This window comes from Corvus moneduloides, chromosome 3, assembly GCF_009650955.1.
Source record: "Corvus moneduloides isolate bCorMon1 chromosome 3, bCorMon1.pri, whole genome shotgun sequence".
Classification (NCBI taxonomy): Eukaryota; Metazoa; Chordata; class Aves; order Passeriformes; family Corvidae; genus Corvus; species Corvus moneduloides.
This window is the reverse complement of record NC_045478.1, coordinates 109,578,863-109,603,237: the sequence shown is the minus strand read 5'-3', so window position 1 is coordinate 109,603,237 and position 24,375 is coordinate 109,578,863. Positions and strand designations below refer to the sequence as shown.

At 46.8% G+C, this 24,375-nt stretch overlaps 1 protein-coding gene across 5 annotated transcripts in view; it reads left to right on the top strand.

The window, feature by feature from the left end:
- The window catches only part of TTBK1 (tau tubulin kinase 1), a 108,950-nt gene extending 85,210 nt beyond the window's left edge, over positions 1–23,740 (top strand). For all 5 annotated transcript variants that reach the window (XM_032104201.1, XM_032104198.1, XM_032104199.1 and 2 more), the window contains 2 exons: positions 14,013–15,616; positions 16,369–23,740. In XM_032104201.1, coding sequence (XP_031960092.1) covers positions 14,013–15,616; positions 16,369–16,795 — 2,031 coding nt within the window. In that variant the 3' untranslated portion in view covers positions 16,796–23,740. The remainder of the gene's footprint in view (positions 1–14,012; positions 15,617–16,368) is intronic.
- The last annotated feature ends 635 nt before the right edge of the window (positions 23,741–24,375 follow it).

Below are 24,375 nucleotides of genomic sequence, written 5' to 3'. Positions count from 1 at the left end.
CATCGCTCTTGGTGTGCCATAAAATCCCTATAGCACTTTGAGCAGCAAAGGAGCCTTCCCCCCCTCTGACTTCCTTGGAGGAAATTGGAAAAAAATGGCACATTTTGGCAACTGGAGCAGTCTCAGCTCTACATGGAATCTGTGTGAGGATCGCACTGTTTAAAGGCAGCTTGATTTCAAAAATGAGAATGGAAGATACCTTCCATTTTCAAGACAGTTTCAAATCTGGGAATCCTTAGGACTTAGCAAGCTCTGCCCAATCGTTGTCTGCATCAACAGCTAAATTTAGACAGCTGGCAGTGCCCTTTCCCTTAAGACACAGGTACCATGTGTGTTTGCAAGCCATGTAAGTAGCTGGCTGAACACCGTTTCTATTGCTGTGAGCATGTCTCTAAATTCTGCTTAAATCAGTGCCAGGTCTCTGTGAGTGAGAAAACGTCACAACTCCAGTTGCAAACCTGCAAGTTCTTCCAAATGGATGTTTTCTAGGCTGGCAAAATTTGCTGTCCCCATTCTCCTACCTAGGAGCTGGGAGAGTGGGGAGGTTTCAAATCAAATAGGGTATTTCAAACAGCCAGTAGAGGGAAATTGTAAGTGCAACAGAGCTGACACTCTTCATTAACTGCAAACTTCAACACACCAGTGTTTCCTCCTGTTGCCTGTCTTAAACTGGAGGTATCACGGACTGCTGGATTCTTTCCTGGGGATTGGTGTTCTTTACTTTGCCACATATAATGACTGTTCTTCCCTTATCAAGCCTATGCCACTGCCATTAGGCCGCCAAAGTATCTTGTTGTTTTAAACAAGCTCTTTGTTTTTTCTTCAATTCCATTTGACACCCAACTCTCCCCAGCTGCTTCTGGAGCAGCCAGACCCAGGTGTTACACAAGAAAGCAGCATGCCTTTAAGAACCAGTCAACAATCTTTCTTTCCTTTCTGCTCTATTTTTTAGATACAGAACCTCTGGAAAGAGGCCTGTTGCTTGATCAGCCATAATAAGCGGAGGTGTTTTCAGCACCTTCCTCAGCCAATTCAGGGGCACAGAGGTTGAATGGCTCTTCAGTAGCTCAGCTGTTTCTTTTCCGAAAGTGGCTCTAAAGCCAGTGGACACACAGCTCTTCTAACTTGCCTAGGCTGTGAGCACTTGAGATGAGAAACAAAACAAGTGTCATTTGGGACACTTCTCTGCTCTGTGCTTCAAACATTTCTTCCAAAGATTTTACTTTGGAGTGTTTATCTACCTCATTTGTCTTTTGTTTCAGTAGCATTGCCAGGCTTTGGTACCATCTTTGTCACTGACTACTTTGTCCCAACGTGTGCAGCCTCTTCTGAGAGTCTTGGTGATTTGTTTTGTAGTAGAAGCCTTCTGCAGTCAGAAGGACCCTTCTGCAGTCTGGGAAACCAGAGCAAACACCTCAATTTAGCCTTTCCAGAGTTTATTCAGAAACACTTGTGGTATTTCATACCTTCCTATAGGCTCTTAAATCCAAACGATTCCCAAGTGCTTTATTTTTGCCATTAGTCACTTCCCTGCTGTTTGACATAGGGGAGTCAGAACAAGAAAAGCCTTTTCAGAACATGTCAGGATGAAGCCAGATGTTTGGTTGCACAAAAGGAATTTCAGGAGGCTGAATGTTTTTTGGTGATCTGTAAATCGTCGGGACAGTGGGTGGGACCTATATACCAAATACAACAAATATCACGGAGGCATTTCTTTGACTGCAGATCACCAGGAACTTCCCTTCCTCACATGTAAAAATGCACTATTTGAATCTGGTGCTGTGATCCTTTGTAAATAAATTAAGGCAAGAAAATACAACGATTGCTAGTTCATTCCTCTCTTGTAAAATAGCTCAACAATAGGAGACTGAAGGTCAGAAAGCACGGAAAGATGTGTTCAGTCCTTTTCCTGTTTTCTAACGTCCTTCCCTCTCACACCGCCATCAATCTTCCATGATATGTCTATGTGGAACTTTTAAGAGCTTGACAGCAGCACAAGATTATTCTTGAAAATAGAAGATTTTCTACTTCTTATCTGGAGGGATTGGTGACAGGTACCAACCATGTTTGTCCAGTGGGTCTGGCATCTCTTCCTTAGGCTACATGGAGTCTCTGTGGTATCCAGTCGTGTTTGTATTACAGCACTTAGTAACTGACGCAGTCCTGCGTCAATGACTGAATTTATTTGTATTGTCAACTGCTGGGTTATAAGAATGAGACATTTTATTAATGGTTGTCATTAGAAATTTATTCATGACACTCTCAGAACTTTACCTGAAGCTGAGACCATTTTTCTACTTTCACATTGAATAAGAAAGGGCTCTTTTATCCCAATCTACTCAAAAGAGAAGCTTTTATTTTTATTTTTCCTTTTCTTGTTTCCCTTTGGTAAAAATGGGAAAGAACAATTTGGAGATAGCTATCATGTATTTGTCTAGCTCTGCTTGGCAGTAACAGATGGGCTGCAAGAGGCTAGCTGAAAAAAATAAAATTGCATTTCCTAGCAGACAAGGTCTGAAGCCTTTAAAATCATGGATAATTTGCAAGCCCCTAAAATCCTGTCAGTGTTTATGGTGAAAAAATTGCCCCCATTATTTCTCAGCTTGAGAAGATGGGGTTTCTTCTTGACCTGCTTCCCTGTAGTTACCAGCTCTCCCCAGAGTGACTGGAGGAGATGATAATTTCTGGAGGGGCTGACCAAAGTAAGCCAGATGTGCTTCCTGATTTCACTGTTGTCCCCAGGGTGGTGTTGTGATGCTTTTTGCTGGAGTTTCCATTTCTGATTGTCTGTGTGTTTGTGTGTGTGCATGACCCACACGTGGTATGTGAACGGTCGCACGTGGTCCTGCCTTACAGAAGAGTTTCTGTGCCAGTAGTGGGCCACTTTGCACACCCCCAAATGCTGAAAAGGCTGTTGCAAAGAACAAATCTCAACCACTTACAGAAAGTATCTTTATGGTGTCTGGTTCAGGTGGCACACCTGGCCTCCTCTGCATACTGCAGGTCAGATTTCAGCAACCTGGCCCAGCCCAGGTCTCTTAATTCAGTGTGTTGTAACATACATACATATCTCTCCTTTTGCTGTCAGTTGGTGGCAGAGTATTCTGGTGATGAGAACAGTGCTGGCACTTGGGACGTAATTTATAGTATGCAAACACCTATTTTGGGTAATATTAAAACATGAAATAAAACACGTAAAGGCTGATCATCGCTACACTACCTTGCTTTTTTGTTGTGTTTTAATGCCATGTGTTTTGTGTTTGGGTGACTATAACAACAAACCTGCATTGGTAGTTCCAGGGGACAGCGCAAAGATTAATTTCTGGGAAATGTTTCTAAGTGTTATTTGCTGTATTGCAACTTCTTTGTATCACACCTGCCATTGAAAAAAATGATGTTATGATGAATGTACATTTTGAACAAGCTGCTAACCATGTAACCTGGGGATTGGAAGCAATCCCCATTTTACATTCACTTGCATGTCTTCTAGTGTTTGAAAAGAAAATTGCTTTATGTTCGAAGGTTTTATTTTTTCATATGCAAAGTGTTTCAATGAGTTACCTCATCTAGTGCACTTGCCTCGTAAAAATCCCCAGGGTTTCCTCCAACAACTCCAACAAGTTTCTCAGTTTAATTATGAGTGCAATTAATTATCTGGCAACATGAAACACAGTAATGGCAAATTTCCTCTGAACAAGTCAGATAAGGAGGATTTCCATGGGACTCTTGCCCCTTCAGCTTGGTCCTTTCTAGAAAAACCCCCACCAGATCAGGTTCTTATTCAGCACTGCTGACTTCTGGTTATTTTTATGACTTAGGAAGATGTTTAGCTTTCAGAATATTCTTCTTCTTTCTTGCTGCTATTAAGTTGCCTTTACAGTTAGGGATTAGAACAATTTTTGAATTATCATTTCCTTCCACTTGCTCACTATTTCCCGAGTCTCTAATGAATGATAAAAATGAAGTGGTCCCCATGTCCACTCAGACAGGGAGCTCTGCGTTGGCTCTCGCTGGAGACTCTGGTGGGTACAGAGCTGGGAAGCTGAGTGGCAGGCATTCCACTTTTACAGAGCTTTTGCTTCCATCCAAGACGCTAGGAAAACTGGCACAAACCTAACACGTGAAAGCACAAACAGGGAGGAGCAGAGCACTTACCCAGCACAGGACTGGATTGTCCTATTCACCTTGGTCAAAAGAATGAATAAAAAGGCTGTAGAGCATTTGATGGTGAGATGCTGGATAGAAGAACATCTCTAACATTTATGGTGCTGATTCTTGGAACATGGAGATCCTGCAAGTAAGCATGGCAGCTCTAAGGCCCCTGCTACTTTTACCTCATCTGATGCTGGTTTGAAGGAAGAGCTGCTTCAGAAACTCAGATTCTAGGGTTTTTTCCACTCACTGTTGTCAATCCTGCCAGATCTCCCAGTCCCAATCAAGCTTAGTCTATGTTGGCAGAGGATAATGTCACTTTCCAGGATATGCTAAGGTCCTGATAGTATCCAAATAAAAGCTGTTACAGGGAAGACTGGACTACAGCTTTTGCTGTCTGTGTGCCATCTGCATCTCTCAGGACTAAGGCCTCTTCCCATTCCCAGTGGAACAATTAACGTCGTGTTGAGAACTTGATTTCTGCTTCTCAGACTTTTCAGCTCCCATGAAGAATCTCAGGGACCAGCATATCCTTCCTTCGCATTACCTTTTGTCACCTATTAGACTTCTGTTGCTGCTAAGCAGGAGAGTCCAAACCATATTTAACCAGCTGCTGCTTGAGTAGGAGGTGAATGTGGGTTTCTGTGGTCATTGCTACTGAGAGGAGACAAAAGCCGTAGGGAACCTGTTGTGCTTCCTGGTTTGCTTGAGAAACTCCATCTGCTGGGACTTGAGTTTGCTTGAAGCAGTGGATGTCAGTGCAGTCCCTTTCAAGCAGGTCTCCAGTGTTAAGAGGTCCAGCAGGAGGGATTCCTCAAGCTGCCAGGAGTCCTCACGGACTGTTAGGGACAGAAGGTTTGCAGAAGCTGTGGAAGTTCGTCTCAGGGGGAAGGCAGCAGGGAGATGGAGGGGACGCAGCCTGCTGTAGCTTTAAAGGCAGTACTGTGTAGGGATCCGTTTGGAAGGACGTAGTTGGCTAAAGGGATCCAAAGCTTGTTTTCCTCGAGTCTTTTTATTCTTCCTTATCTAATCCCTTTAGAGCCTAAGGTCAACCCCTTTTTGTACTGCAATAACACTGTAATATATGCTTGCACTAATTCTTCTGGTATACCAAGCATGCAAGACCAATTTAAAGCTTTTTTTTCAGAAGAAAAAGACTGTATTATTGTGTATATAGAAATACTGAGAGAGAATTTGAATTCTGTCTCCTGTATAAAAGCATGCATTGATTACCTGTATGTAGATCATGCTGTAAATGCTGCAGAGTACTGTAAAATCCTACACTTGAAACCACAATGAACAGGCAATGTCATCAAAAACAAACAAAACAGAAGCTGTGCAATGGATTTTGTGCCTTTTTTAAATCCATGTATGTTAATCCAGACAATCGGGAAAAAAAAAAAAAAAAAAAAAAAAAAAAAAAAAAACAAAAAAATCTTGTATACTACCAAAACCTTATTAAAGAATCAAAGGCAGCATCTTGTTGATGGCTGGGTTTTTTATTTGATTTCTTTCTTTGTTTTTCTACTTCCTTTGCTCTGGGAAGGTGTCCCCTGCTCATCCTTGGGTACATGGGAGCACCGGGCAGGGAGTTGAAGGAGATCTGGTAGAACAGTGAGAGGTCCATTATTGTTTACAAATGTGATCACTAAAAACTTGCAGTTAAGACAGATTTGGGACTAGAAACCAAGTTATGTGACTGTTAGAGGTGTGTTTTATGTACTTTGGGAAGGCCACACTGTGATTTCAATTCAAGGCATGTGAAGGCTTGGATACCTGTGGAAAGGGTGGTGGAAACTTCCCTCATGCAGAAGAATCACAAGATTTCAGCTCCTCGAAGGCAGAGAGCAGTTTGTGCAGGCAGGTGATGGTCTGGGAGGAAGAGCCTGGATTAGGCTGTGGTCTCAGAGGGTTGTACAGTGTGTGAGTCCCCTTTTCTCCTGGGAATTCTGTGGAAGGTTAGGCGGGATTCTTCTGAATCTGCCTTTAGCAAGGTCCAAAGCCCATCTTCTCCATGCTTCAAAGTGTGTTTTGGTTTGCCCCTGACAGGCTGCTGGTATGGGGCAGATATGTACATCTGTCAAGCTCTGCAGAAGGATCCAGTGATGCCATGGTTTAGAGCACAGTCTGAAACAGAACAGTAGATAAAAGTGCATCATTTCCTGAATTTATGTGAAATAAATATTGTGAGGGGGGTTTTCCTGTACCTGGTTGGTTTTTGCTTACAGGAGATGGGAGAGAAAAAAATCCCAAATTCTAAAGTAAAAGGGAAAATTGATTAGGCTCACACAGGAAACTGTTCCCTTCTCCCCATATCAGCACAGAGCTGCTTAGGAGAGCAGGCTTTTCTGGAGGGCACTGAGCCCACTCTGTACTGTATGTGGCATGAATGGTATAGCAATTTTGACAGAAAATTAACCCACTTGTCCCCAGGTCCAGCAGCTCGTCAGAGATCAGAGGGGCTGGGTGTGGCTGGGCTTAATTGCTGATTATTCCCAATTCAGCAGTGTGAGTGTAGCTGTGTTCAAGAAGAACTTTAACAAACACAGATTTACAAAGAATGTGGTTCTTGACACTATGGGTCTGATTGTGTTCAATAAGAACTTCATCACAAATTCACAGATCACAGATTCACAAATAACGCAACGTATCAATACTATAGATCTGGCCAAGTGAAGTAAGGACTTCCACCATTCAGATTCATGCATGGTGCTTTTTCTTTGCCCCAATACACCCCTTCTTTTATACAATAATTTTCCCAAAGGGGTGGAACAATCACATGGCGTAGGTGGGATTTTGGTCACTGTTGTCATATATGTAAGGCATGTTCTCTTTTCTCTTCATTTGCGTTCTGAGGGGTGTGAATGTTAATAAGCAAATAAGGCTTAATGAGGGTCTTGGTTACTTTCAGTCAGAATTTAAAGCTGATACAAAAGGTAAAATAATCACTTTGGTCCTCCTCCACCTACTGAGGCAGCAATCAGGGCTGTCTGCCCTTCTCCAGAGAATCTGGATCCTAATCTTCTTAATGGACCAGAGTTATAACACAGCTTCTTGTGGAGGGGGAAGGGGGAGTGAGGCTTATGGCTGGTACTGAAACAATATCGGGCTGTGAGGCCTCCACTTCACTGCAGACAACATCCAGTGGTTTGACCTTGCTCCACCCATGTGCAAGGTCAGTGAGGAGCCCAGCTCACATTTTTTTCAATGAGCATCATCAGTTTGTCACCGACTTAAACCAACACTTAGCACTCATCACGTTATTCACCCCATGGCCACAGGCACACAAACAACAGCCATAACATTGTCTCACACTAAGGGACATCATGGACTGTGTATTTCTTTTTCTTGACCACAGGGGACATCATAAGGTTCATTTAACTTCATATAATTGATTTTTGGGGTATCTCTCTAGGGTGATTCCTTTTCCTCCTCTTCCACATCTTTCATTTCCATCTATACAGATCTTATGCATACCTGACAGATCATTACCTCGGTTATCATTGATAATAATTCACGAAATGTAATAATTACAACAAAAACTAATAACAAAGACAGTGATAAGCTCTGTAACCAGCCAGTAAGTGAAAATCCTAACCCATGCAGCAGCTCGTTAAATGTCCATTTTCCATACTACTTCCAAGAACTCTGCTTGCTCTTGCTGTATACTTCATATGATCTAGTTGTTCATACAGGTCTTTAGTTACATTTGGTATGTGAATGGAGCAGGTATCATTCGACAGACTCACACATCCACACATTCCATTTTCAGGCCATAATAAAAGTCTAATTTTAGTCTGTTTTGCAAAGCCATTTTTGATGTTGCCTCCAATTGTTCCTTTAGTTCCTCCAGTCCCACTCGAATTGCATTAGTCAATGCTTTAATTTGTCTGGTAAGGTTACATAACATCAGTCAGTCTTGGAATGCTGTCAGCTGGGGTGTAAAAATAGATTCCAGGGCCCACCCCACCACAAGTCCAGTTGTCACAAACATCTTGTTGGTAAAGACAAGCTGGTGGAGAAGCCTCCTTCTCCCAACCACATGGCTGAGGGAGAGGACAAAGAAAAGAAAAAACCCAACACAACTGAGCCTTTGTGTTTACAGAACTCCCTCTTCCCCCAAAAATCGACCAACGGGGAACAGGGACAAAACAAAAAAAACCTGGAAGGACTATTTCATATAGTTCAGAACCAAGAGTCAGTGCTGCCAGGTTGTCAGCTCCACACCACCCGACAGGGGCTCCTGGCAGTGGCAGTTCCATCAGCAGTGGCGACTGGAAGCAGGGCAGCAGCTGGAACTCGTGGAGAGAGAAGGGGTCTGGCTTTCCAGGACGTCCTGGGCAGCAGCAGTTAAAAGGTCCAAGGAAAACGTCCTCCCTAGCTCCAGAAACAGCTATTGCTTCCAGCAAGAGCAGCCAAAATGGTGTTAGGAAATTCTCTAAAACCCAGAGAGAAAACAAAAGAGGGCTTCTGCCTTGTGCTGGCTTTGAGAACCTGCCCCAGACAACTTTCTTGGCAGCCCGGAGAGAAACAAGAAAGTGAGCACAGTGTGCCTGTCCCTGTCTTTTAAAGGGACCGTGATAATCTTGAGCAGGTTGGCATAGGAAAGATATGGAATACAAGACACATTTTTTGGGTTATCCAGGACACACGTGTTGTCATTGGTCTTGTGACTCCCTTTTGGTTTGTCCACACACACCACTGTTGTAAGAGGCTGCTTCCTCCAAAGGGGACAAAGTGTCAATAGTCCCAGTGCATGTTGGCATCACTGTCCCTCAGCAGACCATATTCCATCACTGCTGACCCACTTGGTATGCCTCAGAAGAGTATGCTTAGCTCTGAACAAATCATGTCAGACCTGGTATCATTGTTAGTCAAAAAAGACCAGACACCACATTGTGCCACTCCCTGTACCCTTGGAATATGCATTCCTCATGGTATATTAGTACGTGTGTCCTGGGGATGATGATAAATCATATCAATCACTTCCCTAGGACCACAAATATTAATGGTGGCTTAGTGGTGTTGCAGTTCCGTGTGGGTGTATTGTTCTTGGGCGACTTCACAATGTATTTTCCTTCCTCGGTTCCCCAAGTCAGATTTGTGTGGGTTTTTCACATTATCTCCCAAGTTTTGATCAAATCCATGGTTAATATTTCCCAAGTTACTGGTGAGTTGGAAGACTGAGGGAGGTGAACACTCAGGACTTTGACTAATAGTGTGTATCCATACAAAAGTTTGGATTAACTGCAGCCTAAGATTTGAAGCAAGACCTGAACTTCCATCTAGTAACATAACCCCTTGGAGCATTCGACAGGACCATTAGCTTGGGAATATGATGGAATGTGGAATATCCATCAGATTTCTTCCTCTTTAGACCAGTCTTGAACCATCATGGCTGTGAAATGTGAGCCGTTGCAACTCTGAATTTCCCGTGGGAGGGGGCGTGTGCTGAACCATTCTTTCATAGTTCCCCTGATAGCTCCCAGACAGACAGACCACTGTAAGTTTCTAAGCAGTGCCTGCAGGTGACACTGTACCCTTATGAACTACTCTGGGAGGTGGGAAGGTCCTGATCACACTCTATCCTCTCTTTGTCTGTTCTGCCTGTTTCACAGGGAGACCAACCCTTTCCGAGATCGGTGCACCTCATTTTGATATCACTGAAAGAGTGGGAGCTAAACTCCAGTGGTGTCTCCACCTGTTCTGGCCCCTTTTGCCATAGATTACAATGAGACCCATGCCCACTGAATCCCCATTCTATGTGAGTAAGGTCAGTTGGGTGTATGTGACAGTTGTTGGAACAATCTCAGTTCACTTATTAACAGTTCCAGTACATTCATGTGCAGTTACGTCGTTCCCATGATTTTCCTTTCCTCAGTAGTCCATAAAGAGGTCAAGCAATAATGATAAGGAAACATAGTCGAGGAGGGGAATTATGAAAAGCTTGTCCTTCACATCTAGGGCAGCCATTCAAGTATGAGCAACCTCTGTGGCAATGTCACCATCTTGACAATGTTTGGAACTGCATCAGTTAAAGTTGCAGCATTGGCAAAAAACTATTGACAATCCATGATGAAATACCACTGTTGGTTTGTTTACTGGCCACACTGGTGAATTATAAGGCAAGTGATGCCTCTTTTTTCCAAATCTTTCATCACCAGTCCTCATGAGTGCTGCTGTTGGTAGGGGGCCACTCCTTGACATTAATGGACTTGGAAGAGGGCAGTGGTATTGATGTTTCTAATGGGTTGATAAGTTTTGCAGACCCTGAACTGTCCCACATTCTTTCAGATTTTATTTCTATCTCTGGTAACCCTGTTGCCTTCTGTCGTGAAACTCCGCAGAGTTCCATCTGGGAGTTTCCAGGTTTGACCATAGAGTAGGTAAAGTCCTAAAGTGTTTGTTTGGACAGCACCCACAAGCTGTTTGACCTTAGTTAATGATCTAAGGCAGGTTTTATTAAGAGACAGAGTGTTAAAGAGGTGAAACGTGCAGACTTTGTGGGGAACACATGCTCAGACACATGTAATGCCGTAGGCATTCCTGGACAAGTGACCAACAAGTCGAGAGAGAGTCAGGAGTGGAGATCTGAGGTCTAACAGGCAGGAAAATGTGGCTGCCTTAGCTCATGGCATAGTTCCTGCTCACAGCAGAGTGAACCTGGCAGAGGGCTGCCAAGATGACCAGGAACTAGAAACACCTGACATGAGAGGTTTGGACAGCTGGGTTTGTTCTGCCTTTAAAAGAGGATTGGTGTAGCACCTTATTTATTCCTTGAACTGCCTGATGGAGGGAGAGGCCATACTCTTCTCAGAGGTGCACAGTGAAAGGATGAGATGTTATGGATAAAAGTTGCATGAAAGGAAAGTTAGCTATAGGAATTAGATCCTAAAGCCCCCACTTTTTTCACCATGCCTCAAACTCTACGAGAGAGCCCCAAAGAGGTTGTGGGATTTCCATCCTTGGAGATACTTAAAACTCAGCTGGACATGGCCCAGCACAGCCAGCTCTAAGTTGGTCCTGCTTTGAGGGGTGGTTGGAGCAGAGACCTCCAGAGATTCCTTATACCTTTTCTATTCTACAGTTTTAAGATACAGGCTAAGCCTCTCCACTTCTGATCTTCTGACATCTTCCCTCAGTTCCTCCCTATTAGTACAGCAGAGCAGAAAAGTTCTTCTCTGGCCTTTGGGGAATAGTCCTAGAGCAGCTGAGTGTGATGTAGTACAAAAGACACATAATGACTGTCAAGACAGGACCCAAGTTTCTCTAGTGAGGGGTTCAAACTGGGAACACCTTGTTTCCTGTAGTTGGATATTTGGACTTTCTCCATGGTGCATTTACAGTGGCAAAGCAGCGACTGTCTTGGGCTGCTTTAAGGAATGTGTTCTGGCAGTTTTGGGGTACTGCATGCAGCAGGTTAAGCAGTCCAAGTCTCCCAAAGGTAGGTAGAAGTAAAGCAGTCACTGTTGTGCTTAGGGTTCAGTGTCCATACAGGGAAGTAGAAAATACGTGGAGAAATTGAAATGACAGACAGAAAGGCAGTCCATTTACTAAATACTGCAAGGAATTTGTAGGAGTGGAAGTATGTGGGGGTTAGAAAGTTATCTACAGCATGACTCACTGGTAGCAAAGGGGTACCAGAGCCCAAGAAATAAAGAAATAAAGAACTACTATTTTCCTTACAGCAACATCCTGCGGTCCATCTCCGTGTCATACATTATTGCTTAGTGCAACCTCATCTCAGAAAACCTTTCAATGTCTTGCAAGGGAAAAGTTATTGAGGAAAGAGGGTTTACTGGAGACAGGGCTGCTGGTGAGGCAGACTGCAGGGCACAGAAACCTGTCTCTGGCCTGTATAGGATGCACTCTGCAGGACAGGATTCAGCTTGCCTTGACCACAAAGCAGAAGAGATGACACAAGCCAAGGGCTGGGAAGAGATATGAAGGTCTACACAGGTGCATATTTCACTATGCAAAGAAAAACAGCAATTGTCCATCTGCATCATCAAACACAGCATGTAGAAAATGAGGTGAGGTAGAGTGGCAGAGGAACTGTTGTTGGTGTTGTGGAACTCTTTACAGTGGGAGACTCAGCACAAGGCAAGATCTTGGTCGGGTCCCAGTCCCACTGGGGAAGTGCATCTGTTTGTTTAGGACACTGTGGAGGTATTTCTTGGGAAAACCAAACTCAGCCAACATGCCTAATCCAGTCCTACGCTGTTGAATGGACTTATTTCCAAGAAATGCCTGAGGGAGGAAGCCAAGTGGGTAATTTCCTTTGCGAAGGGTGGTAAGCACCTCTTACTAGTCCATGTTCCACGCCTGCCATCCTGATACAAAAGGTAGAGTGTATCAGTGGAAACCCAAACCAGGCTAATACAGGGCCATCTTCAGGGCCAGGCTTCTCTTTAATGAAAGAATAGAAGCAGCTTCAGATTCCAGAGCTATTGCCAAAACCAGCCTGTGTTTTAATTTATAAGACATAAAAAGAAATATTGACTGGATAACGACTCACCACCACGCAGAACAGCTTGCTGCTGCCCACCAACCTATTTGAAATATCTCTGTTGTACAGGAGCATAAAAATATTATATTTTTCAGGCTCAGCACATGCAGATTTTCACCGCAATTTTTAATTTTGCCATTGGACTGAAAAGCCACTGAGGGCTTTTTCTCCCCAGTAGAGACAAACAGATGCATTCCCATGGCCAGGTGAATGTGGTAGCTGTTGGCAGCTCTGGAGCTCACGTGGTTAAGTGCGTGCACATTTAGTTGTGTAGCCTAAATATCCTCTGGCACTGTCAAATGCCTCTGGAAAATGCAGATGTTTGGAGCCCTGCTGTTCATGATTAGGACTTTCCAAGGGTAACATGTGATGCATTATTGACTGGTTGAGTTTACGGAGAGGTTACAGTTTGCAAGCCCTAATAGAAGCTTGCTATAAATGATTTGGTTTTAAATCCATTCTGCAGAGTGCCACTGATGTGATTTTCATTTGCAACTGATTGTTAATTAGGCCATACTTGACAGGCATTTCCTATTTATTTTGGCCTTGTTTGGTCAAGTGTGTGCATGTGAGCTGCTGGTTTTCTGTAGGATCATTTGCAATCATTTCACAGCCTGCTACTGCCACAGGCTGCTGCTGGAGAAACAGTGCCCCCACCACCTGTCCTGTCTGCCCTTCACTTCTCCTGGTTGGATACCCCAGGGTCTGGTTATGACACTTTATGTCCCATCTTTCATGACTTGCTGATGATTTTAGTGGAAGCAGAAGCCTGTAGGAGACAGAATGAGGAGTTGCTAAAGGGATGTGGGGGCAGAAGGGGGGATGGATGATGCACCAGGAGAACACAGAAGCGCTCCAAGTGTTACTGCCCCAGGGACAGTGGTGGGTGGTAATGGAAAGTGATCAGGAAATTTATCTAGCCCAGAGGTGCCCCTTGAGTTCACTGGGCATGAAAGAGAGTTGCTAAGTGGTTCCAGTAAGGAAGGAGTAACTATGTAAATATATAAATACTGAAATAAATACATATGAAGAAGATTGGGAAATGTGAAAAAATCCTGAGGAATTACTTGAAAATGGTTCTTTTAGGTCTGGGTTAAAGACGGCTAACAAAGGAACTTCTTTGGCACGTTTTTTTCCTTCATTCATAAGTATCTGTGAATCTCTCCTTCCTAAGGTTTGTATGAATCAGATGATGGAGTGATGACTGCTCAGGCATGTATTTTGGAGGTGTGATGGACTAGATGCTTTCCGTGGATTCTTCCTGCTGCTGTTGATCCTGATGTCTTCTGTGCCAATGCTGTGTCTGAATGCTAACTCACCCTCTTCTTATGTCACATTTGTCTTCCTGCAGGCATACATGCTGAAGTCATTTGAAATGAATGGCCTGCCCAAGGCAGTCCCTTTAAGTTTGCCTTACCAAGACTTCAGAAAAGATATGTGCAACTACTGGGAAAAGCCTAAGTTATCCCAGCGGATAAAGAAAGTTGATTTCTCAAACATTGTCTTGACTGCTCCTTGCAAACCTCTGGAACCTTATCTGGAAATGAATGGAAAAGAGGAGGAGGAGGAGGAAGAAGATGAGGAAGACTACGAGGAGGAGGAAGATGAGCAAGATGAGGGGGAGGAGGAGGAGGAAGGCAATGAGATTGACATGCACAGTGATTCCAGCAGCGACCTGAGTCAGAAGAGCACGGAGCGCAGCCAGGAGTGTGCACCATCCACGCTCCTGGCTGATGACCAGAAGGGGTCCAAGGGTCGAGCATCCACTGCTGACGGGGACCTGGAGCTGGAGGAAGGCTCAAAAACATTAGTGCTGTTTTCACCAGGTGATCTGAAAAAGTCTCCAGTGGCCGCAGACTTACCTCCAGAAGTTGATCTGGGCACTCTCGCTGCACTGACACCTCAGAGCGAGCGGCCACAGCCCATGGGGAGCCAGTTGGATGTGTCTGAGCCAGGGACCCTGTCCTCAGTCCTTAAATCTGAACCAAAGCCTCCCATGGCAGTGGCTACAGCTTCCTCCCCGTTTACCAAAGTTGAGCGCACATTTGTTCACATTGCTGAGAAGACCCACCTAAACGTGATGTCTTCCAGCGGGCAGCTGATGCGGCACGAGGAGTACTGCCCCCTGGGGCAGTTCGAGGAGGTCATCATCGAGGAGGAGCTGGAGGACAACCTGGTGCTGGTGGAGAATGGAAGCATCCATTCCGGGCTGGAAGGGGCAGAGACGGAGAGCTGCGCGCTTTCGGCCAATCACGTCGAGACCACCTCAGAGACTGTGGGGGAGCAGCCGGCCCTTCCCAACGGCGTGCCAAAGCTTCCTGAGGACAAGCCGGAGCTCTCCGGCAAGGCGGCGCTCTCGCTGGATTTGGAAGAGCCTGAGAAGGTGGCTACAAGGGAGCCCGGTCTCGAGAAGGCGGCATCAGCGACAGAACACCTGAAGCGAGCAGAGACCCTCCTTGAGACGCCGCAGCAGGGCCCCAGGAGGCCGCTGGGCTCCAGGTATAGAAGTCGGATACCCATTTTGTTCTCTGAGGAGGACACTGGCTCAGACCTTTCAACTTCACTCTCAGCCAAAGAAAGGCTTCATAAGAGGGCAAAGCAACCCGACCTGGCTCGCCTGGTGATGGAGAAGAGACAGAACCGCCTCCTCCGGCTGGCCTCAGGTGCCTCCTCCTCAGCCTCCTCCAGCGACGAGCGGCGGCGAGCCTCCGAAACCCTATCAGCCACCGGTTCTGAGGAGGACACCCACGACTCTGACGACTCCATCCCACGGAAGGGAGAGAAAAAGGTTGCACTGCTGGGGAGAGAAGAGAGAGCCATAAGCACAAGGAGCAGAATCCCTCGTCCCATCGTGCCGGTGAAAACGCCACTGGAGGTGGCGAGGTCAGAGAGCTCCGTGGCCGCTGCAATGGCAGGGCTGTGTGGCTCCCCGCAGGATGCAGCTGCTGCCTGCAGGTAAGACCAAAATGATGAGAAATGCAAAGAGCTGGGTTTATTGAGGAGACACAGCCAGGCCTTTGCTCACCTCCCATGACTTCATCCTGTACTCAGCTTGAATGCATAGTCCATCCTTGTTTCCTACAGTCATTTCAGCTCGCAGGTGTGTGAAATACTCACCTCTCTGTCTTCTTTTTTTGAAGCCTCTCTTCGCTTGCCCTGGCTTTGAGACCTTTCCTTTTACAGGCCCTTTCACTTGGTCTGATAGTAGCAGATGCCCCCAGTGTTGAGCTCCCAGTTTTGCAGCACAGCCAGGACTCGGCAGGGGGACCTGGCCTGACTATTGCAATTAGAGCTGCAAGGGCAGCACGACTGCCAGCTGGGATTGCCTCAGTTGGTTTATCTCCCATCACAGTTACCATCAGAGGCCAACTGGTGCAATCCAACTCATGCCCACATTCCCAAATTGTATCTCCTGCCTTGGAAGAGGTTGCTGCATCCATTCTGCATGTTAAGAAGAGTCCCAGATACCTGCCTGCATATTGACTCAGAGGGTGTTGGAGAACCAGGGCAAACACTTACCAGTTAACTGCATTGAATTACAGGATGATGTTCAAACCAGTGCCCCATCTGGTTCACAGCATAGGTTCTGCTATCCTGGTGCTGGAGACTCCTTGTAACTGCCTGGCAGCACTCACGCCAATCCTGCCAGGAGTCCAAAAGCCCCTTGCAAAACTCCCCTTCATCCTCCCTCTTTTCTTCCCCTACAGGCTTCAGACACAGAGACCAGCTGGAAGTGTCCCATACGAGGGCCGAACAACACAGGTACAAAGTCGGCTTCCTTCATCACCAAGTTCCACTTCTCTTCCTCCGCGGAGCAGCTCGCAGAGGTCCAGCGGTGCATCCCCTCGGAGCCCTGTCCTTCCTTCCAGGAACCCCAGTACTTCCCCCAGAAGCCAGCTGCTGCCTCGGAGGGAAAGTCCTTCTCCCTGCCGACAGCATAAACCAGGGACTGCTCCTCAGAGAGTTCCTCTTTCCCCCCGACCTCAGCCCTCAGCTCAGGCCCCGGGGCCTACAGGAGATTCCCTGCCATCTCCTGGCGTGGCCAAAAAACGACAAAGAGGAAAAACCCAGACTCAAAGTCCAGCAACCAAAGGAAAGCAGGTGTCCCTGGAAAGTAAGGCAGCTGCCAGATAATGACCTTCTTCTGCGAGCCCAACAGACTGGGTAACTTCTGCATATAGTATACACTTGAGATGCTGCAGCACAGCCTTCCATGCTGGACCCACGAGTGTATAGCAGTAGCTGTACTTGAATGCTTCACTCACTCTCACCCCACACCGCAATCAGCTCCCACGGGCCTGGCAGCCTCTGAGCCACGGAGCCTTTTCAAGGGAGACACCCAGCCCGCAGCTCACGCTTGCTAACGCACAGCACCAAACCGTGACCCAGGCAGCCTGCCCAGCGCCTGACCTGCCTCCCTCCCCAGGGATTCCCCTCTCTGTTAGCAATACCAGTCCTCAACACCGACTCCAGCTGTGGAAAGAGGAGCAGAGGTGATGAGAGCAAGGCTTGCTAAAGAGGGAGGCTCCTGTCCTTCAGGCAGCTGCCTCCGTTCTCCTTGCTGGGAAAACACCAGCCTTGGTCACCACCATCACCGAGTGTTGGCTCACCTCCCACCACCTGTGTGAGCAAGGGATTGCCACTAGCTTGTTCAAGAAGGATGGATGCATCCTTGTGTGCTAAGAGAAGGGACAAGGAGAAGAGGGCTCTGCTTTCCAGAGATGTCTCTACGGGTGGGAATTAGGAGTCAGGCAGGTCTTGCTGGATGCTCCTACCTGCTCTGGTATGTCCCACAGAGGGGGCTGTCTAGCATTGCTGTTCAGACACTGCTGCTGTTTCAGCAGGTGCCTGCGTGGTGGGTACTTACATGGAAGTAGGGATGTGTTGGCAGCTTGTTGGGAAATCAAGAGCTCTTGCTACTTAATGTAGAAGGGAGCACAGTACAGCCACTTCTGTCACAAATACCAAACTGATCTGTGGACACCACATCTCCCAGCAAGGGTGGGTCCTCTCAGCCTGAGTGTGATTGGTGCCACAGACCTACAGTCCACCAAACACAGCTCCATTGTGAAGATGTGAATAGTCACTGGATGCCTTTAGCCTGGGTGCCCCTTGCACCTGAATTCCTTGTGTTTTATTGTCACGCTCTTGGTGTTTGTGAATTTTGACACTGTGGTTTAATGTTCCCCTACATGGCAGGGTGGGAAATTATTATCCTGTAGTATACCCAAAACCTGCTGCTTTGCAGTGAGAGGTTTGCTGCCATGCCATGGGTACCTTGTGCATTTCTCTCTGAGGGGACAGTGGGCTGAGTGGCAGAGGTGGGGTTTATGTCTTTTCCTTGGTGCTCACCTCTGCCACACGTTGAGGACAGACAATGTGAACATAAAAGCAAGGGCTGTGCTCTTCAAGTAATATTATCTGAGCAGAAGCTTAGCACTCAGCTAGAGCTAAATCAACCAGCTGTTTAGCCCCCAGACTAATTCGGAAGGCTTAAAAGTGAGAGCAAGGACTGATACCTGTCTGATCTTGATGAGATCTTGAAGTAGGCAAAATTTTCCCCACACCTCACAGGAGAATACACTCCAGACCCAAATACTTTGCGCTTCAAACCACTGTCATGCCTAAAAGAGGCTTTGCATGAGGCAGAACAAAAACTCAGCTGCTCTGTACACCCCTTCCTGCAGTTGCAACTACCTGCAAATATTTACTGTTTGCAGGCAACAAAGCTTGACAGCAGAATCTGAACAGTAATAACCTTGATTTGTTTGAATATGAATGCAAACAGTCACACTGATGGCCATCGAGTTCAAGGAATCCTGAAGTTGTTCATATCTACAGGAGTCCTGGAAAGGAGTATGAGAGCTGTGACAGGGTGGCTGGGAGAAGAGGGTACTCCTTGCACACCTGAACAGGGAAGTGTGTAGAAACAGGAGGAAGGAATTACCTCTTTATATGACAGTCTCAGTGTTCCCAGCACTAAGAATTTATTTCACCTAGCTTAAAGTGTTTTCCATTGATGTGGTTCACCCTGGTCGAGTAAGCAGCACAGCCTAGCCTGAAAACATGCCCTCATCTTTGCAGAGCAGCACTGGGAACTCAGAGGGAGCTCAGCTGTGGTCTGATGGACTGAGCTAGTGTTGCCATCAAAAGCAACATCCCTCCAAGTTCCACCTGCTTCATTGCACAGTTCCACCACATTCACACTGCAGCAGCTGTTGGAGAAAGTGGCTGGAAATGCTGATCCAGCACAACACAAACCACTCTGATTCGCCAGTTTGGTTTTCATCTGGTTCATTTCATCACTCTGGTTCACCATTTGCAGGAAAAGGAGAGGATAGAGAGTGTGATGACTTCTTCTGGTGGCAATATAACTTTCTGTGAGTTTGAAGTGTGGGTCAGACTAGAACCTAAGTATGTGCTGCAGGTTTAGAAACTAGAAAACAGATTAAACCCAAAGACAGATTCTTTCCAGAAATACAAATCATAATGGGACTCCTCTTAGTTTATTGGAGGGCTACTAATTTTAGAGTGCTCAGATGATAAGACTTGGTTGTGAAGCCTTTACCAGCTGCTCTATCCAGGTCTTAGATGCACATGCCAAAAATTACATTGAAAGAGCTTGGAAAAAGGACTACAGGACTATTAACAGGGTTTGCAAACCTGCCTCATCATGGGAAGCCAATAAAGCACAATCAGTGTACTTATTCAGGAAAAAGTTTAAAGGACAGTTTTGTGTGGCCCTATGTCAGGAAGGAAGCTCCAGGGCAGAGACAAGGCCGGGTTGGACAGGGCCCTGAGCTTCCTGGTCTAGTGGAAGGTGTCCCTGCCCATGGCAGGGGGGCTAAAACTGGATGATCTTTAACGTCCCTTCCAACCCAAGCCATTCTGTGGTTCTGTGGTCTTCATCTGGCACATGAAAGCTGGGAAGACAGAGCAGCTGAGAACAGCAGATGAAGAAATTGGGCAGGCTTTTAATTGTGAAGCAACCATCCAGTGAAATCTTTCATGGGACTGTGGGGACTTTTTCTTATTAAAAGGTTTCTGTGAAACCAAGCTGTCTTCTAAGAGGTCTTTCTGCCATGACCCAACCACAAGAAGCAGGCAGGATGCTGGTGACACCAAGGTATCATCTCTGTGGTGCAGTAGGTTCCTGGTAGCACCCACATGCCAAAGCTGGTAGATACTGCAGAGCCACCTGACAGGTCCCACAGGTTCCAGAAAGCCAGGGAAAGATGGCCAGTGTGGAAAATACACCTGTTCTGTTCACAGTGTTGTTTGACAGGGCTGGACTGAGGGTGCAGCTGGGTCCACAGAGATCGGAGGGAGACCAGCATGAGTCATCTCTCCTCGTGGTTGTGCTACCAGACTCCCTGCCCCTGCACAGCCCTGCTTCCCGGCTGTCCCTGGCATGGAGAGCAGCAGGAGAGTGTGTCAACAGCATGGTGCTCCCAGGTCATGTCCTCTGGGATGGAGGTGCTCCCATCCTGGGGAGCAGCACACACAGAATTTCACATTCCTCGTGTGTGTCTCTTGATGCATTTTCTGGCAGCAGGGGTGCTCTCTGCTAGTGTTACTGAGAAAACAATCCCTCAGAAGGGTCAACAGCCCCTCTGGGTCCTCTCTTCTTCTGCTGCCCTGTAGGAAGGTTGGAAGGGCACCTGCCATAGTTGGAGCAAACAGGGGAGGTCATGTCTGAGGACAAGAGGGAATGAGGCCTGTGATGTTAGGGAGAAGTTAGGTGGTTGAGGAACGCCAGAGGATCTAGTCTGGCATCACAGGACATGGTGGGCTGTCACATCCCAGAAAAGTGGGAGAGGCAAGACCCTGCTGTTGTCTGCTATGAGTCATGTGCAAGCTCTGTCAAGCCTTGAGGACACACAGGACTGCTCGAACACTGCTGGGGGCGTGTGGCTGTGTCCTTGCTTCACTGCAAAGAGAAGATCGAGAAGAAGAGGGAGCTGACCAGAGCAGATGAAATGCCTAGGAAGAATGAAAAAACTGTGTGGGGTCAGGGGAAGAGAAGCAGGTTTCCCAGCACTTTCTTGGGTTTGTGGGCGTTTCTACGAACAGCCTGATACTATGTGTTTCCCCATCAGTGTCTGCTGCAGGGTCTGTCCAGGCCAGCTGTAGGGGGTTGTGCCCATGTGTATTTTGAGGGAACTCCTGGGACAGGCCGCCACTGTTCCTTCATCTGTGCATTCATCTGCACAGGTAGGGACAGACAGGTCTTGTTCACCTGTGTTGGGACTACAAGAGTCTTTGGGACTGCCTGGTGTTGTGCTGAGTCCTCACTCTGCAGGGGCCTTGCCCACCAGCCAAGAAGATGTCACCCTGGCTGGTGAAAAGGAGCCAATGGTTGCTGTCTGGCCAGGAGCTGCCTGCAAAGAAACGTGGATACAGGAGGGATGTGCCAAGTGGGGAATCTGAAAGGCAGGTCTCAGCACTAAGCCAGTGTGGCAATGGATTATATGAGCAGAGGGAGAAAAAGGACAGATGGCACCAGTCAGACTGATACTGGGGAGAGGCTCAAACACACGGATGGATGGAGCTGCTTAACTGATTTGTCTGGTTGGCAGCACAGGCACTTCTGCTTGCCTTGGTGCAGAAGGTGTTTCGGTGGCAAATATCTCTGGGTCAGTTGTGCTTGGAATCAGTGAGAGGCAGGAGACTTTGCTTGCCCTTTCTAAGTAAAGAATATTATAATATATATATATTATTATAACAATATAAGTAGTGACCATTATATATAGTGACTAAAGGTTTAAAAGGATCCTGCTACCTTCAGAGAAGTCTCATCTGTGACTTCTGATGTGTGCAGGGCTAACTGCTGTGTGCAGTGAATGTGGATGGGGGAACAGGGTACCACTCTACCAAAGTGCATGTCAGCTGTGAAGCTCCACCTGCCTGAGCACGAGCCAGGGCCAAAAAGACACCAGCCTGGGTGGCTGACAGCTGTCCTGCTTGCCACCAGACCTGCAACACCTGCCAGACTGACACACAGCTCTGTGGGGCATGGATCAGGATCTGGAGCATCGCTGTTCGCGTGGCTGCCCGGCTAGCACGAGCATTGAGAGTTTGGCAGTGAAATGTTTTGATCCAAAGCAGGTTGTGTTGGGGCAAGAAAATCTTTCACATTTCTCCTTTCCAACACAGAGGTGTTTTCTCACTGTAGATCCTATGTAAGAAGATGATCACTGATAGCCTGAGTAGCTCCAGCAGCAGCTCAGTGGTCCCTCAGCACACTTCTTTCTTCTCTGTATAGTTTATCGACCCGTGGCATGATCCCACCACTATTCCACGTGCACAGACACCAATGCCCACATAAGGCCTTGCCCCACACATCGGTCACCTGCAGTTAAATTAATCCTGTGAACACAGTAAAAGTCCCATTGTGGACATAATGAGTTCGATATCAAATGAGTTTCTTCTGGCTGAACTGAAACATGCCCATGCTCCAGCAGTGTTAGGCTGGTTTGCCAAAGCCCACGGGGACCACCTGAGAGTTTGCAAGCACCTTTGGTTCCACCTGTTTGCCAGCTACTCCTGCACCTCCACATGAGGAAGAGAGCTTGGGCTGCTGTTCAGGCCCTTTCCTCGTGCGGTGTGTGCCTGTAACTGGGCTGCTGGGTGCGAGCCCGTGGCTCACTGTGCTGGCTCCTGATGTCCTCTGCAGAGCTTCCAGTGCTTGTGCTCTTCAGCAGCAGCAGGTGCTGCATTCCAAGGGGCTGGGACACTGCTGGCAGTGGCCGCAGAGCCAGCTGACATTAAGACCTCCATGAGCATTGGAGTTGGTAGCTTTGTGAGGTCAGGGACTAGCTCTGCCTCCAGGCTGAGATGAGCTGTGATCCCGAGTACAGCCAGAATCCCATGAAATGACAGTGATTTATACACCATCACTCTCCTGTCACTTCATTCCTAATGTAGCTCCTCTAGTAAATCTTGTCTTCAGAATGACTGTCTGTTCCCTCCAGGTCAGTCCCTCTCTGCTTGGGGGGTTGAAGCCCTCCTGGATTCTGCAGAGCCTGGGGCAGACTTGGCCACCAACCTGTGCAGCAGGCCATGCCCCATGCAGGCCAGTGCTCTGGGTCATAAGGAGGAACATTTTCCCTTTTATTTCTGGAGCTGCAAATGGCTGGAGAGCAGATTTTAAGTAAACACTATGCCCTCTGTGCTTCTGAAGGAGGATGGGAGCTACCAAAGCAGAGCTGGGTTCCCGGTAGGGACCAAAAAAATAACTCCTCCTGCTCTTAGCTCCTGAACCAGAGGGGCCTCAGGGGCGAGAGCTCTGCTTTGGCGAGGATACTGCGGGACTGGTGTTAGCACAGTGCTCCTCAGTGGCTGCTCTGCCTCTGGCTTGGCCCATCCTGCCCTGCCTGGAGCGCAGGGAGCTCTGGCACAGGTTCCCTGGAGGAGGCTGGAGCTGATGTTTCCTTGGGAATGCATGGCACAGGCTTGGGACCATCCCTGCAAAGGGTGGGATGAGCTCTGCAGGATGTGGGGGTACCCCTGTGTGAAACCAGTGTCAGCAGGACTGCTGTGCTATGGGACCTGCTGCTTCTTCTCCAGACAGGAATCGGAGCTGGAAACACAGATAATTTTATATATCTCCTTTTAACACGATAGCATGTGACTCTACACTCAGACGTTGTACCTGGCGCACCGATGTTTTCCTTCGCCTCTGGCGCACTCTGGAGACAGGACTTCCGCTCCGTGGTACTGCCTGCCTGGAAATGTGACTGAATCCCAAGGCTAAATCTCTCTACATATCTTCTTTGCATTCTTTAGGAAAGCAGCTGGAGAATGTTTACACACTGCAAACAGAATGTAGGACTCCGACTGAGGAACCACAGTCTGGTTCAACTGCATGGCAAATTTCTTGGCCATAAAATCTGGCATGCATCACAGAAGCCCTGTCTGTGTACAGACCCACCTGGCATTTGTCTTAATTTCAGATCACATCTCAAAAAAAAATAAACTATTATGCCATTTCTTGTTCATATCAGACACAGTTGTCATTAGATTTGTTATTAAAAGGGGATTCTGGATCATGCCATTAAAAGCCTGTCTACCTTTTTATTGGTGTCTTCTCCCGTTTATTGGTGTTGCAAGACATATTCCTTCACCATGAACCTTGTTTACAACCTCACTGCAGGCAGCAGGCTCAGCCATCCATTCCCAAAACAGCATTTCTCAGAGAGAAAAGCCTGCTTTTCTAACAACAACAACAAAATTTAAAAATACGCATTGCAAATTCTAGATGCCACACTTAGGTAATATTTGTAGAGATGCTGGACCTGCACATGAATATGTGGGAAGTGGAGCAAAAGCAAACCAGTAACTTGGCATAGTTTGACTTTTAAGACTCTTCGACCATGTGACGTTTAAGCTGAGGACAGTTTTTACAACATTCCTTTTACCACGCTCAAGTTACCTCATGCCTATGGTGTGCTGACCACATCTAGGGGTGTGTAATAAGAGTTTATTATCCAGCTTTGGGATGGGGTGGTGGAAGAGGGAACAGATAAGAATAAAAGATAACTGCTCCCTTGGAAAGATGTTCTTGTGATGACAGATTTTATTCTTTCTCCTGTAGCCAAAAGAAAACACATTTGACTCCAGTATAGAATCCAAAATCATAAAAGTAAACACTGGGACGTAAAAGCTCCTAAAAGCCTATGTCAGGAAGAGGCAGATGAAAATTAAAACTGAGC